The sequence below is a fragment of the Aquila chrysaetos genome, chromosome 25 (genome assembly GCF_900496995.4).
Source record: "Aquila chrysaetos chrysaetos chromosome 25, bAquChr1.4, whole genome shotgun sequence".
Lineage (NCBI taxonomy): Eukaryota > Metazoa > Chordata > Aves > Accipitriformes > Accipitridae > Aquila > Aquila chrysaetos.
In genome coordinates, this window is record NC_044028.1 from 11492160 (window position 1) to 11508613 (window position 16454).

General features: G+C 41.6%; 1 protein-coding gene across 4 annotated transcripts in view; it reads left to right on the forward strand.

The window, feature by feature from the left end:
- Nucleotides 1-9237: 9237 nt before the first annotated feature.
- SHISA9 (shisa family member 9) overlaps nucleotides 9238-16454 on the forward strand; it is a 198012-nt gene continuing 190795 nt past the window's right edge. The window contains exons 1-2 of one of the 4 annotated variants that reach the window (XM_041120351.1): nucleotides 9238-9376; nucleotides 10653-11279. In XM_041120351.1, coding sequence (XP_040976285.1) covers nucleotides 10756-11279 — 524 coding nt within the window. In that variant the 5' untranslated portion in view covers nucleotides 9238-9376; nucleotides 10653-10755. Of the gene's footprint in view, nucleotides 9377-9681; nucleotides 9720-10100; nucleotides 10204-10501; nucleotides 11280-16454 lie in introns of those variants that run through there. The other 3 variants (XM_041120350.1, XM_030002401.2, XM_030002400.2) reach the window with 3 other exon arrangements.

Genomic DNA, 16454 nt, shown 5'->3' on the forward strand with positions numbered 1-16454 from the left:
GAGTGAAATTCACCCTGGGTGAAAGGAGCCCTGGTCCCATTTAGATCCATTAGAATTTAATCTACTAATATTCTCCCAGTACTTCCTACTTCATCCAGCTTTTGAGGTATAATTGTTTTTGGAAGCATCCAGGTATGTACACAGATAAAGTATTTCAGTAGCTAAAATCAGTTCAAAATTAATTTCTCAATGAAAAATGTTTTACACTTAACTCCTAATATACTGAATAATAGATTTATAAACCTTGGAGACTGGCATGTGGTTTCCCCACTACAGCAGTTCTTCCACTTACTCCTGAGAATACCTTGTTCTACTTCTGCAGGTGAAAGATTAGCACCTTGTCCATACCCACTCAGACTTTGACTTAAAATGATGCTGCCAGCAAGGACACAAAGTAGTGTAAAATGCAATGGCATTCTTGTACAATGCAGCTGTTAAGAATTTGGAAATTTAAAATAGCAGTGCTTGCTGTTTGAAACTCAGAGCTGAGTAAATATTTTGAGAAAGGTTTTGTGAACCAATGAGATTGCTATTATTTTTCACACTTTTCCTTTCTTGAAGAAAAGAAAATTGCAATATTTCTGGGTTCTTACGTAGCCTGGTCTAGCAAGTATTTATCTCATCTTCTAGATAAAAAAAAAAAAAACCAAAACAAACCTCATCCTTGTATAAATCCTATGTAAATAGAAAAAGTGCAAGGTAGAAGTTAACTTAGCGGACTTTCTGTTTGAGCTTTGAACAATAAATCTCACCTGAACAAACATAATAATACCATTCTGGGTAAAACTTGCCAAAGACGACTGAGCCGAAGGTGACAGATAGGTATATAAAATATTTTTTTTCCAAGAAGGAGAACTCACATTTATTTATTTATCAGCTAGGGTTTTAGAGGAGTTTTTTTATCAAGAGAATAATATACCATATGGGTGTAATTTCTGAAAAAATCATGCACCTCTCTCATACAGTCTAGACTAAATCAAAGTGAAGAGAGCATTTTGTGGTTTCTGCAAGTAAATTTGTAAAGACCAATAAGACTCAACAGATTTTTAGGAAAAAAATCATAAACTTGTTGTGGTGAGCACCATGATGTGTTGGGGAGGAGGGAGAAGTGCCAGCTGGATCCATCATCTATCTTGGTAATTATACTGTGTTCATCACCGTGGTATCAGAACACCTTTACAAGCTCTAAAGTAATCACAGTAAAGGATCTCTAGTTTCTCCTCATGTCCTAGGAGGGATGGCTTTCTTATTCTCATTATTATTATTGTGGAACAGGTAGGTGAAAAGAATGGATTTTACATTTTATTCTTAAGGAACTGAGATTTGTAATTGCTCCAATATCATCAGGGAATGAACTCCACAGCTGTCTGCCAGCTGCCAAGAAAATTTTATCTGTTCATGGTATAGATTACTGACCATCAGACATCTGGTGATTTCAGTGTAAGCTATGATTATTCCTCTCTTGTCCCAGAGGAATGCAACTGTAATGAAAGGTCATGAAGTCAGTGAGAAGTAGCCTTCATCCTCTCAGACTGCCAGGGCACAGAAAAGTTGCTTAGGATGGATGTAGGCAGGAAGGTAGAAACAAGGATTGTTGGATACGCTGCTGATTTTTATTGGCTTCCCTAGTAGTGCAGGTAGCTTCCCTCAGCATATGTGCTAGAGAGCTGTCCTTATCACTGCCAGCAGACCGTGCCTCCCTTGGGCTTCAATGTAATGATGGACATAGAGACTAGAGTTCCGTTTGAATACATTTTGAGCAATATATAGCTATCTGCACTAAAGCTTAAAGGTGCACTGTATGTGAGAATATTATTTCCTTAAATATTTCTACATTCTGTCATATAATAGGCATCAGAATGGGGTCCTTATCTTTGTTATTTTTGTCTTTAACTTTTCTGTATGTTTTTTTTCTGTATGCTTTAATGTTAGATTTGGGGTTTGGTTTCATTATGAATAACACTAGCATTATAAAATGACTCCACTGAAACAAATGGAATTTTATGTCCTATAAAGAACATCTCAATGAGAATAAACTTATTAAATCTTGATCCTTAGAGTGGAATCTTCACTCCATTGAATTTAATGGTAATATTCCTGTTAACACTAATGAGTCAAGACTTTGTCCTTTGCATACAGCTGTCAATAAGTAATTAATGATAACCAACAGACCTAATACTAAAAAAATCATCCTTTGCAATGAGATGAAAAGACTGAAAACTGGACCCAGGTTCAGTCTTCGCATGGAGGATCTATTTCTGATCTTGTTGTGCAAGTGTTTTTTTTAACTTGAGCTGAACATTATGACAGAAACAAGTGAGATAATTGGGTATTATGAGATATCTGCTCTTTTTCACTTATGGTCATTTTATGTGTTGAAATACTTGCATTGTTTATGTAGGAAAGTGATCCCATTGTTCAGCCATCTAAATTATCTGTGTCTTCATCGTATTATCAAGGCTCACTTCAACTGTTCTAGTTTGCATAGAAATTGCATGCAATTTCCTTTTTAATTTTGTTATTTTTTCTTTTTAAGGAAGAACAATCCCTATATTCACAGGGAGAATTTGTTAAACTGGAAAATCATATTTAAGACTTCAAGGTGTATATAAATTACAAAATTGACTTTAAAGAGGCCAGCTTTCTGTCAGGCATGTGGGAGTGAATGACAGACTAATTCCCACACACAGCCAAGAAAATTGTGAGTTGTCCTTTTACCAAGTATTCAGTTACAACTGGCCATATATATATATTATTTCCATATTATACAGAAGTATTCCTTTTGCAGCTTCTTTACATTTTACTCCAATGTTACTTGCTTATATAAATATACAGATCAAATAATCCATTCTGAAATCTGTACTCTAAGGTGACAGCATTTTGTATTAAAAATGTGTTTAACCTTATTGCACGCTGCAATAATCTCCTATATATATTAGAGAGAAGATATCCTAAATATGTTATTAACATTAGATTATATTTAGCAGGTTAGAGATAATCTGCTGATTTAAGTAAACACTACAACAAAAAGATACCACTAGAATCTGCTGTCAGCATGTTTTCTGCACCATGTCTGAAGACTCCCTAATGTGAATTTCACATTACAGTTAAAATTCTTTTATTTGTCCTATTATTTATCCAGCTGTGGGATCACTGCACTTTCACAATAATAAAAAAACTCTAGGCAAATATATGTTGCAAAACCACAAGAAAAAAAAAAGAATTATTATAAAAAATGTTCTGCTACACATTATTTACTTTAAGCATTTAGTTTTCAGTTTACTATTGACATGATGCAAAGAGCAAGGAGACTGGATTGATGCCTTTTCATTCAAGGCAGGTATAACAGAATACCTAGATAGATGTTCTAGATAGATATTCCATATATGTAGGTATAAGAGTTGCACTGTACTGAGAAATATCAGTGATGAATCCTGTTGACTTTATCAGAATGCTCTTTAGACAGAAAACATAAGAAATGGCATTTACTTTTCCACCTTGAGATCTTCATGGTTTTTTGACCCATCTGTCAGTATACCTGGTTGATAGATTATTTCTTCTCACTGGCTATCATGCTAGAGGACCGAGAAGCAAATCCTTTTGGAGCCAGCTTTGGTACTGCTCTTTACATTGGCTGTCCGGTGGAGTCAAGAAGGGACAGTTGTTACCACCTGCCTAAAAGCGTGGTCTGGAACCCATATATGTATTTGTGCATGTCAACAGTTTTCCAACGTATGTGTCTAAATTTAGTCTCTGAATTCATTATTGGGCTTTCAAATATGTGACCCGGTTTTCAGAAGTACTGACCACTCAGACATCTGGTAATTTCAGGGTAAGCTGTGATTATTCAGCATCTATTGAACAAAATCACCCAGTGCAGTTTCCACTTTACATCAGTGGAAAGACAGTTGTTGAGTTTAGTAGATACTGAGTTGGCCTGTGGGTATTTAACCTTTGGCAACCATATTTGACACTCTTGGCCAGGCATGGTAATCACATAAGTGAATCTGATAGCCACATGAAAACTGCAGTGTCATATAATCAAAAAAGTATCACAGACCTCAGACTGTTCTTACTTTTTCCGTACCTCTTATTTCATCTGTCTTGTGACTTACCATTTTAAAATCCTAAGCATCTTTTAACAGTTAGCATCCTTTAAAAATGGAACTGTCAGAGAAATTTTCTTCTTCATAAATCTGAAAGTTCCTACATCTATATATTATTACTATATGTAAGATACAAAATACATCAAGCCTCAGATGGGCATATTGTGCCAATGATATGGAGAGACATCATTAAAGCTTATTATCAGGGAAGCACACTGAAAAGGTCTAATGTTCAGTAAGAACTTTTGATTTTGGCTGCCTGAAAGTACATTTTGGAAGACATGCAAAATAAATGGTGGCTGAAATCTTTTGTTAGTTAAGTAATACAGCAACTTTACATTTCTGTGAAGAGCAAGTTCTTCACTTCTGAGGTTTACAGCTCACTTCTATAGCCCCTGAGGGTTAATAGTACTTAAACTGACAGACTATAACTGACTCACTAATTTGACTTCTTCCTGTTCTGGCTTCCATCCATGGATGTTCCAGGCCTGGAGAATGTGCATTCTAGACTAAAACTTGTCTACCTCTTAATCTCAGTTACTGAGGAGTTTTTAGAAGACGTATTGGTTAGATCAGCTCCTCAGCTGTTCTAACATACACCAGTCAGACAGCAGATTAGAAAATTTTCTCTGCTATGCGTCCTCTTCTATGTCTAAGCACAGCTTCTCTATGCTCAAGCACAGTATACAGCCTATTATACTGACTTTAACCTTGAAAATTTTTAATGCTATTTTAGGTCTGTTTAGAAAGGCTTACTCTCTGCCTTGAAAAGTTGAACTCATGGGAACAAAGGTGGTTGGTTTTTCAGTTGGAAGGATACAAAAGCAGTTCTAATTTTTTTGATCCTTTGTAGACTTTCTTTTCTTTTTTTGTTATCAAGACATACAGATTTTATTGGCACGAGTTTGGAATGATCTGCAGAGCCTTCTTTGTCAGTTGTGATAATCCTCAGGCCAATCATTCCAGATCTAAATTCCCTGGCAGTCTAATTTATAACAAGCAGAAACATACCTTGTTCACAGGTACTTGCAATACTGTTACAATTCAAAAGTAACATCAGTTTTGCCAAAGAGAGAAACTGACTGGCAGTTTTGCTTGTTCAGAATCAGAGGAATAGCTGTGCAACAGGCAAACCTGAGGGCACAACTCATTTTTTCAGCTATACTGCTGAAAGCTGCTTTAGACATTTTGGCACTTTTTTCCCACTGCTGTATACTGAAGACGTCTGCAGTATACATGTGTTTCCTCTTGTATATTTGCACGTACTCCATTTACCTTCTAAATTTATCTGAATTTTTCTGAATTTCCTTTGAATTAAACTGAAGCTGCAAGAACTCTCAGGATTTCAATAAGTCCATTCCGAATGTGAATGCTGTTACTGCCTGTCTCAACCCCAACCCATGCAGTTACTACAGTTTTGGTTTTACAAGAAGACTGAAGAGAAAAAATATTAGGTGATAAAGGTAATTTCTACATTGTAGAATTGCAATAAATTATCTTCCTTCTGAGTGAGCCATGAAAACAAGTCTCTCATGCTTTTTCATTCATGAAGTACCTCCTGGCTCATTAAGATCTCTTAATGGTGATCCCTTTGCTATGTGCAAAGTGTATTTTTTTCAAACTTTATGACAATACCTAAAAAATACTCAATGTTTGTAAGATGTTCTAGTTAAAGTTGCTATGAATTCATGAAATTACAAGAACAAGCTCATTCTGTCCCAGTCTGTATGTGCATCTTTTTTAATGAAAAGAGAACGGTTAGTTTAAAAGATGTGTGCTCAATAATTATAAAAGGAGAAGTATATTTATTGTCAACACAATGCAGGCTGGAATTTCACACGTTGCTGCACTGGTATGATACTAATGATTGCAGTTATTGGCTAAAAGAACAAAGGCTTATAAAGTGTTAGCTGTGTAACTGAAAGAAAGGTCTAGAACCAATTGCTTTTTAACCATCCAGCAAGCCTAATACCAAAGGGAAAGCATACTCCTCATAGAGGAATGATAAAACTTAGTAGAACCAAATGGAGCTGTCTGATGTATGCTGATTCAAGAATGCAGAGGTGTTCAAAACAAACTTCTGTGTTGTGTCATTCAGGGCTGTTTACAATATTTGTAAATCATGGGACTGTTTTCAGTATCTGTAAACCTCATGTTGTTTGTAGCCTCCTTGTTAAACACATTTTGCTTCTTCAACTTATGTCTGCTAAGGTATTTCTTTCATGTCTCAAGCTACCTTATTGCTCCACAGCAGACATCTTCTAACATTTAACTGTACTTTTAAAGACTAGTGATTGCAAACATGCTGCCAGTTGGCCTGCTGTAGTAGAATCATCACCTCATTTGTTTGCCAGCGGCAATACATTTTGTGTCTATACATCCAAACATCCCATTACAGTATGAAATAACTATCAAGGAAACAGACATTGACTGCTTCATTCCAGTTTCCACGTGACATTTCTTATCACAAACTACCTTTCACATCAATACTGCCTGAGATCAGGCCTGTCTACCTGCTTTTTTGACAGATTTTCACAGCTCAGGAATGTCTTTTAATAATAATGATTGAGCTATATGGCATTTCTCAGGAATTAATGATTGGCTAGAAGGCCTTATTGACTCAGTGCTCACCAAATGACGGTTCTCTCTAGCAGGTAATCAGTCCCTGGGAAATACTCAGAGGTTGCATCAACATTGTTATTATTAACACAAATGAAATATAGAATTTTGAACATGATAATTGCAATTGCTCTGTATGTTCTAATTGTTCTATATTCTTCAGATTTATCGCCACCTCAACATTCAGGTTAACTCATTAACTTTCTCTCCTAATTTTACTCTTTTCAAACTCTTATTTACATAAAAAACCTGCAAGAATCAGTATCTAAGAGTATATACAATTAAACACAGAACTGAACATGCATAATGCACACACACATATAGAGTCTGAGTGTGTATGCATTTATGTAACTTCCACTGAGACATGGCTATACATTGCTCCAGGATTTACCAGAAAAAAAGCGCCTATTTTCTAGCTTAAAGTTGAACAACAAGCATTGCCATTGGTCCACATGTGAAAGTCTCAGTGAAAACAAATGAAAGAAATTAAGAGGAAAATATAATAGGAATACTTAATTTTGTATAAGGTCTGTGCCTAAAATGAAGTATTGCACTTAACTAAATGGATATGCATTTGAGTAAAGACAAGTCTAGGTTCTAGTTGAAACATTGATCTTCTCAATTGTTTCAGAGGCAAAATACATTCTTTATGGGGTAGAACTGTAGAAAAGTAGGTAATTATTACTTACCTTAAAGCAATATCTTGAAAGTGGAAGGTGATGGTGCTAAACTGGGAAATCTTTCATGTTTCTCAACTCGATAAAGACAACTGAAATAAATTAGAAGTTTATTGACTGACTTCATTGAGAAAAGCTTTATAAATCACATAATGACCCAGGATGTGCCTCAGTACTGTGTGTAATACCTGTTTCTCTCAATTAGTTTTCTTGTTTCCGTTATTATACTTTATGATTTTGGCCATGCAGGTGTTCTTACAACTACATGCTATGAAGCCATTAAAACACTCTGCCGCAGGTCCAGTAAAAAGGGATCATGCCCTAGTCTAGAACAACTCTAGTTCATTACTAGAATTCCAAGACACGGTACAGCTAAAATAACTTCACTGCTAATATGACTAACAGACACAGAGAGCTTAAGAATAGAGTAACTTATGATTAATTAGGGTAACATGATTTCTGGGTTCTATGGGTCTGACCCAAAGTCTTATGGTGCTATACGAAACATTTTCTTTGAAGGAGCTTTAATCACCCCCCTGTTTTCCCCAAGCACATGCCACTTAGAGTCAGATTCTGATCCCATGGACCTGAATCCTGCAAATGTTAGATTCTAGTGTAAATCTTTTGGGCTTTTTTGGTATAGGGGAATTCTTAAGGAAAACCCCAGGAACTCAGTGAAACAAGAAACTTGTACCATAGTTAGTCAGGATTAATAGCCCATAAAATAAATAATTTTTGATGTTATTATTTCTGCACATGTATAGCACTAATCATGCAAAATATTTAAGCAGCTTTTTAGCAGTCAGATCAACAGGGAAACTTGCATAATCTTAAGCACCTGACAGGACTGGACCTTAAATGTCTCTAGATGCAATAATAAGTATGGAACAGATTCATTTTGTGCAGTATTTTCAGCACAAACTGCATCACAAAGTGTTAAATAATAAATAATAGCAGAGAGAAGTATACACAAGGGAGGAATGATATGATTTCAGAGGAGACTTGAAAGGGGATGTTGATGAGGTGAAGGTTTTAAGAATTAAATATTAAAAACCAAAAAGGCTGGGTTTGGCTGGGACTGATTGTTTTTCTCTGCTGAGAAATAAAGGGGCTTTCTAACCTACCTCCTGGACAAAGACGCAAGGCTTACTGTCAAACTGTTCAGTGGAATCATCACTGTACTTAGAGTCTATTTTTAAGAGAAGGCAAAGGATCGCAATTAGCTAACTACAGCCCTCTCCGATTCCAAACGTCTGCTTTGTCCTCTGCCTCACCTTTCTGTTTATTTACCGCTTAACAACTTCACACGGAGTTGGCCGAAGTTCCCGAAGTGCGGCAGCAATACAGCCCCCGCGCAAGAGCAGGTGGGAGAGGAACGCCATTGCAGAGCCCCAGCACGCCAGCCCCGCTTCCCCAGAGACAACAGTAGCCCGCAAGGCCGCGGCGAGGCTATCGCAGACGTGCCCCCGAGGAAAAGGGAAGCTGCTTTAAGCACCAGCCCACACTGTTAAACCACGCCATAATGGGCTTATTTCCTACATTTGGTGGCAGCATAGTATTCGGGATAATATTATCGCTACTTGCGCGGGTTACTGCCAAACCAGACGACGGAGATAAGAGGGTTAAATAACGGGGATGGGGAGTGAATCGCTAAAAAGTCTTTCCCAGAGTCAGTTCTCTGTTTGGGGGAAGTTATTTTAATTCTGTGTCTCGCAAACAACCCGCTGCCTCACTGTGTCCTCTGGAGCCAGCCTGACTGACATTATAACAAGATTTTTAAATAAACGATGTGCAGGGGCAGCTCATGTTTAGCAGACATAAACGCGGCCCCGCTCTGAAGCGTGCAGCACCAGTAACGCCGTACCTGGGCACAGCGCGCCGGGGCGAGGGCAGCGCCCGCTCACGCCCATGGTTTAGCGGAGGTACGGCCCCATGGACACCGCTCCGCCGGGAGGACCTGCCTTTGCCTCGCAGGTAAGCGAATCTCCGGGGAGCGCTAGCCTGTGAGGAGAGCAGTCACCGGGAGGAGCGCTCTACTTATCGGGAGAGTGGCGCCCTGCTTTCCTCCCTCGGGGCTGCCACCGGCTCCCCCGAGGGGCCCATCTCGGCCTGGAGCCCGCGGCGCGGCTGTGTGGGGTTGAGGCCGCCCGGCGCCCTCGCTCCGTCTCCCCCGCCCTGCCCGGGCACCCAGGCCGGTGCGCGCTGGCCGTTGCCCCCCTCAGCGCGGCGCGCGCGGAGGGGAGGGGACGAGGAGGCGCTCCCGCGCTTTTGGAGACGCACCTGTGGGGAGCGCCCGCCTGGGCGGGAAGTCTCTTATGTAAGGGATGGCGGGGAGCGGGGCCGGCCCCGCGGCGGGGCTGAGGGGGCTGAGGTGGGGGCCGGCTCCGCGGCGGGCCTGACGGGAGGGGGAAAAGCCCCACAGAGGGGCTGCTCAGGAGGGAGAGGCCGCCGGCCCTTCAGAGGGGCTGGGGGGGGGGGGGGCTTCGCAGAGGGGTGCTCGGGGGGGGGGGCAGGCCGGCGGGCAGCCGCCCGCGGGCGCCTCGGAGGACGGGCTGGGCTCGCCGGGCTGCCTCGCCCTCGCTCTCATCCGCACGCTGCCCGCCAAGGCGGATTTCCCCGTTGGCGGCAGCCCTTCCCCGCCGGCTGGATGCCGCGGCGAGTCCGTCCGGCCGCCCGCGCTCTGCCCTGGCAGCCGTCGCCTCCCGCGGGCTCGCCCGGCTCCGGGCGGGGCTCGGCGGGCGCCGTGGCCGGCTGAGGGAGTTGTGCGAGAGACCGCGCCGGGCTCCGCGGGGGAGCGGAAGGTGGGTGCCCCCGGCGCCTGCACGCCGGCGCCAGGCGGCGCGGGGAGGCTCCTCGCTCGCCCTCTCTCCTCCTTCCCGCCCCTGCAGCGCCCTCGCCTCAGCCCTCCCGCCTCGTGGCCCCCTCCACGCCCCTCTCGGCAGCCCCGTCTCCCCAGCCCGCCGCGCAGCGCGGTGCCCCGCACTCCCGCCGCCACCTCCACCCCTCGGTACTCCTCCTCCTCCTCCTCCCGCGCGCTCCCTCTCCCGCGCACTCCACTCCACAAGTGCTGCGCGCTCGCTCCTCCGGAGCGGAGCGGAGCGGCGACGGGCTGCGGACGCTGCCCGGGGGGCGGCGGCCCCCGCCCGGCCCGGCTCGGCCCGGCCCGGCCCGCGTGGGGCTGTCCGTGGTGCTGAAGGCGAGCGCGGGCTGAGAGGACTCCCGGCCCCTGACGGAGCCCCTTTATGTTCAGCTCCTGGCGCAGCGCAGCATCCAGCAGCTCGAGCGGCGGCGGCGGCGGCAGCAGCAGCAGCAGCAGCAGCAGCAGCATCGTTGAGCCGGGGCTGGGAGGCAGAATGGAGGGCTTTATTCGGCTGCTCTTCGGCTACTTGGTGGCGGACCTTCTCACACTGGTGTGTCGGGCTCAGGAGAAAGCTGGCCAGCAGCTGGGGAGCTTCGTTGTGCTCTCAGGAGGAAACCACTCCAGCCTTGGGGAACAGCTAGACCCCTCTGAGCCACCTCCCACCCCGGACTTCTGCAGGGGCTACTTTGACGTGATGGGGCAGTGGGACCCCCCCTTTAACTGCAGCTCGGGGGAGTTCATCTTCTGCTGCGGCACTTGTGGCTTCAGGTTTTGCTGCAAGTTCAAGAAGACAAGACTGGATCAAAGCACCTGCACAAACTACGAGACGCCGTTGTGGATGAACACTGGGAAGCCTCCTTCCCGCATAGACGACCCTCTGCATGACCCCACCAGGGATAAAACCAACCTCATTGTCTACATCATCTGTGGGGTTGTGGCAGTCATGGTGCTGGTGGGGATATTCACCAAACTAGGGCTGGAGAAGGCGCACAGACCCCAGCGGGAGCACATGTCCAGGTAAGACTGAGTGCCAGGCAGCAGGGTCCCCTTCCCCCCTACCTCTCCCCCTGCCCCTAAAGAGGAGAGAGGAGCCCATGCGTTCCTGCTAAACAAACAACTCCTGCCAGGCAGGCTGCATTCCCCTGCAAGGCGACTGAGAGAGACCAACTTCGGCGAGCAGAGCTCCTGTGGTTCCCCAAGCCCAGGTTGTCAAAGTACATGCATATTGAGGAAGACTAGAAATAACTGTGGAGTTTGCACAGACAGTAGTCCATTTTTATCTGCAGTGTTTGACCCTCTCCCCAACAAGATCCAGCAAGTGTTCCCAGATATACTGTGCATGAATAGGAAAGCCAAAAAATCCTGAAACCAGCAACACTGAATTACAGAAAGCCTGATGGGTTCCCTCTTCCAACTGTTTCAAAGCTTGGAAAATGTTTTTACTTCTCAACAGAAGGATGTAAACAAATGTCATCTCACCCTCCCTCTCCAGCTGCAAAATGGTTTTGGCAGGACCTTCCCTACACCCCCAACCCTTGCAAGTGTGTGAGCTATTTGTAAAATTTCTAAGCTGTGAAAATGAGCCAGGGTGGAAGGGAAGAGGGAGACACAAAAAGGAAAAGATATTGTAGAATTTCTTAACATTTTTTTCAGTTACTGTTGAGACGTAAAAAATGGAATGTGAAAGTCTTGTCTCATCCATATATGTGTGTGTTATAATCTGTATCCACAGTGTAATGGCTGAGTTATATCAAAGGGAACCTCTCCCACCTAGAGTTTAGGCGTGCTGTGTACCGTCTACTCCAGATACTGGCTGCCTAGTGGTGGATAGGCAGGTGGGCAGCTCAGGACAGAGCTCAATGGCTTTAACAACATATTCCAAACCCAGATTGTCACAGCAGTTCAAAATCAAGGCATAACACGTTTGTCAAGTTTGCAGTCAGTCTGATTCTTTATGCTAATCCCAGGCACATGAAAGTAAAGCAGATGGGAGAAAGGCATTAAAAAAGGCAAACAGCGCCATTAAAGAGTCTAAATAGATTCCAGCATATTGGGCAACTTTAGCAAAGAAATGCAATTGAAAGGATACTTTCTACTGGACGTGCAGTGTGGCAGAAAGCTTCCTCTTGCCCTGACTGGTAATGGTGTAGTTCACAATCTTCAAAGCTTAGATGAAGAGTCATCCTTTGAAAGATAGTCCAAGAGATCAACTCAACACCTGGAGCCTTATTTTTTACTGAAGTTTCTGCATGACTTTTTGATTAACTGCTTATCCTGAGATGAACAGAGCAAGCCATAAAAATACCCCTGCAAATGCATCACCAGTTCACTAGCAATTATTTGCTATTTATAAACTGGCTGATATGGATATGCTTTTACTACCGAGTAACAAAGGACATTGCAGAAATTTTAGTCAACATTGTGTGTCAGTGATACTTCTGCAAAGATGTTTTTTTGTTGAGCAATTCTTTAGGCATTTTGAATATCCTCTACTACTAAATTGAGAAAAAGAATACATGGATTCCAATTTCTTTTTTTAAATCTTACTCTTAAACTACAGAGCTTGTTTGGAAAAAGCTCTCCCTTGCTTCAGCCTCTTTTCTGTAATGTCTTGCAGGCAAAAAGGCAGGGCTCGTAACAGTTACAAAAACCAGGACAGAGTGAAGTTGTAGCCATCCCTGCTTATATATGGCTTAAATAGGTCCTATTTCTACTAGTAGAAATATTTGCTATCTAAAGTACAGGTGTGAAGTATTCTGAAAGGATATTCTGTCTTAGTTTATGGAAATAGAATTATAGGGGATTGGGAAATCATTCTGAAATCCTTCAGTCATGTATGCATAAAGATTAGGTTTCTGAAGTGGTTCTTAGAAAAGGTCGTCTGTTACCCTGATTACTTAACAGTGTCTGAGATCTTGTGCTTTTCTTGCCATGAAAATGTTCAAGTCAGGATTATACAGAAACTTGGAAAGTCATGATCACATGGAAAAACAGTCACCCACTCAGTACACATAATAGCTAGTCATGTTCTGCAAAAGCAGCGCTATAGCTTTTTTTTTTAAAAAAAAAGTTCTCATACTCCTATTACAGCTGTGGGGTGGGTTTACCATTAATTTGAAAAGGAATTAGATTTGTTAATCCCTTTGGCAATCTAAAAATCTGTTCGAGTGAAGAATTGAAGTAACCCCTTTGTCCTCAAATGTGTGTTTAACTAAAATATTCCATCCTAGCTCATTTTACAGTACTAATGTTCTGAAAAAAAGGCTGCAATGCTTAAGAAATAAATAATTTATCTGTTTAAACAGTTAATAGTACCAACAATTAAAATAATACATAGCCTATATTCATATTCACCTTCTTCTATAACACTCATCACTACAATATCAAAAAAACAAAACCAAAAAGAACACTTCGTTTTTTTCTGTACTGAACCTTATCAATAAGCAAAAGTATAATGCACTGAGAGTGTTAGGTAGGCCAAACCAAAAGTACTAAGTGTTACTCCATTTTGGCTGGCAGCAAGAAACACACAGAGGCTGATTTGTCATCTATTTCCTTAGCTAAGATTGTCTCCTTTCCCTTCCCTAGCCAATGGCTACATGAAACACTTGAATTCTCTTCATTCCTATGAAGAAATTCACCTATGGAAGGGATGGCACTTGTCAAAAAAGACAATGCATAATGTAAACTGATCTTTTTTTATGAGGGCTGATTTTTTTAAAAAAAGTGAACAGAATACAACTAGTGTAAATTATATATTTCCATTTTTGATATACTAAAAATATGATCAGAGACCTGACACATGGGAATTAGAACATTGACTTATAAATAGGAAGCAAAACTGTGCCACACTTATTAATTCCTTGCATTATTTCATCTTGCAGTCAGTGGATCTGCTGTTGAAGTCAGACACTGGTGTGTGCAAGAGTGGTACAATGTTAATAAAGGAAACTTCACAGGCTTGGTGAGCGTAGTTTCTATACACTTGCCTTTCGTTCCATTTTGTTTACTGCTATACCAAAACAAACCAAGAACACTCCATTAATTTCACTGAATTTTCCTGAAATATTTGACAATGAAAAAGCATCAGTGCAATGTATTTATTTAGTGAAAACAACTCATAGGAAAAAATCTCTATTGGGCAAGTCCTTTTAGGAAAAGAGAGTCAAAATTTGTCCTTTTTTAGAGAGCTTGTTAGTTCCTTTTGTTTTGAGAAAAAAGGCTAAGTGTGGCACTGTTGACATTTTCTTTCTTGTTAGATCAGTGCTTTTCAGTAAAACACTCTTACTGTTGGCATGGAACTGTAAATCTGGAAGATGAAAATGGAGAGGGGAGTACAGTATTAACTCTACATGGCATATTTCGCTTTAGACATCATATGATAATGTTTTGTTTATATCATTCTCCTTATTTTTCAATTTGTCACTTGACATTAAAAGGAGATAAAGGTTCCCTTCAGCTACAGTGTCCAAGAACTTAGCAGTAATAGTACTAGCCAAACAGAGTAACTCTTCCTTTACCCTCCTGCTTTCTAAGAGAATAAGGGAATAAGATAGTGTATGTTATCAGATATGGCAAAGGGAATGAATGTGGCAGTATTATGCCTAAAAGGACACACAATTTATCTGCCTCCTGAAGCAGACCTGGAAGCTCTGTTAGGCATAGGAGGGCAGCATGTTCTTGCTGCTTAAGACTACATCAATGGGACTTCCAGGCTCCATCAATTAAAGCGGAGAATCCTCTCTCAAAAATGAGTAGAAAAGGGAAAAGCTTTACATCTGTTTCATGGAGGAGATTTTTCTGTAAATAAAGCCACACCTTTGTCTTCTTCCCTAATCCTTGTGGAGAATGTGCAAACAAACCAAGAACTGAAAGGACAATATTTACAATCATGCTCGTACACGATAGCTCCTGTTTTTTTGAAGCAGTGCTTCTGACAGTATGTTAGCAGCCTTCCAACTACTGTGAACCATTTGAGCTCTTCTTTCTTCCTTCACAATGTGCTGATCTCATGAGTTAAGTCTTTTGTTGATCATTCAAAAGGCATGTAGCTGGGGCCAAAAATAGTCTGACTTGCCAAAATCCTGAATCCTATGTGTGAAATTATTTCCCTTATGGGTTTTGACCCAGTTTTGGAGGCAAAATATGACAAGTGACCTTTCATGAAATAACCTGTGTTTCAGCTTCTTCAAGCTTGTACCCATAAGGGAAATGCCTGGCTCCACATGCTTTATAACACCCGAAAATAGTATTACATACCCAAGGAGAAAAATCTTATGGCAGGAGAAATGCAGAAGTTTTGTGATACTTGGATAGTTCTGGGCCATGAACTCCTATGCAGGTAACATTTCTCCACTTTGTAATACTGCAATCAGTATCAAAATACAGGACCTAATGATATCGCTACTTGATTAGAAGGGTATCTTGTATTTTGCATTTCCTTAAAAAAATCATTCAGTATAGCAAAGGTGTAGATAAAGACCCTCTATGTATATATAATTTTTCAGTGGAACCCATTCTAACGATTTCTTCAGATAACGAACAAAATCTATATATGATAATATTCAGGTGAGACAAATGCATGAAGGTATTATAACAGTCTGTTGGCCTATGTGGAATTTTTCAAAGCAAATGTCTATTCAAGGATTTTGTCATATACTGGGGCACAAACCTCCCTTTATCCATTTCATTATATGGGCAAATCCCTAAAAGAACAAAATGCAGGTACAGCAGTTCCTTTGTACTTCAGTGGTACAAGCTGCTACACATTTTTAACTCTCCCTGACATCAGTGGAAGATAAGGACAAGCTCTTTGTTATATGAGCTATTCTGCCCTGAGAAGATTGTACAACTTTGGCTAACACAGTATAAACATAGGTGCTGTGTTGTTAAAAATAGAACTTGATGGTGACTGGTTCCTTTTTTCTTAATATAGTGGGAGTTGGACAGCTAATTTCTTAAAACCTCTTTGAAAAAAGCCACCCTAAAATGGTAGAAAACTTAGCTGGCATTTTTACAGACAGGCAGTAGTTAATCTGCTATCATATGGGGTGTTACTTAAAGTCTACAGTGAACAATATTTACCATCAGATTAAGGGCAATGAGGAAAGCATTTCTGGAAACCCGCTCTCACGAAGTTGGGAAATGCTAATCCGTGTATTACGAGATCTCACAGTTTTAACTCCCACACTG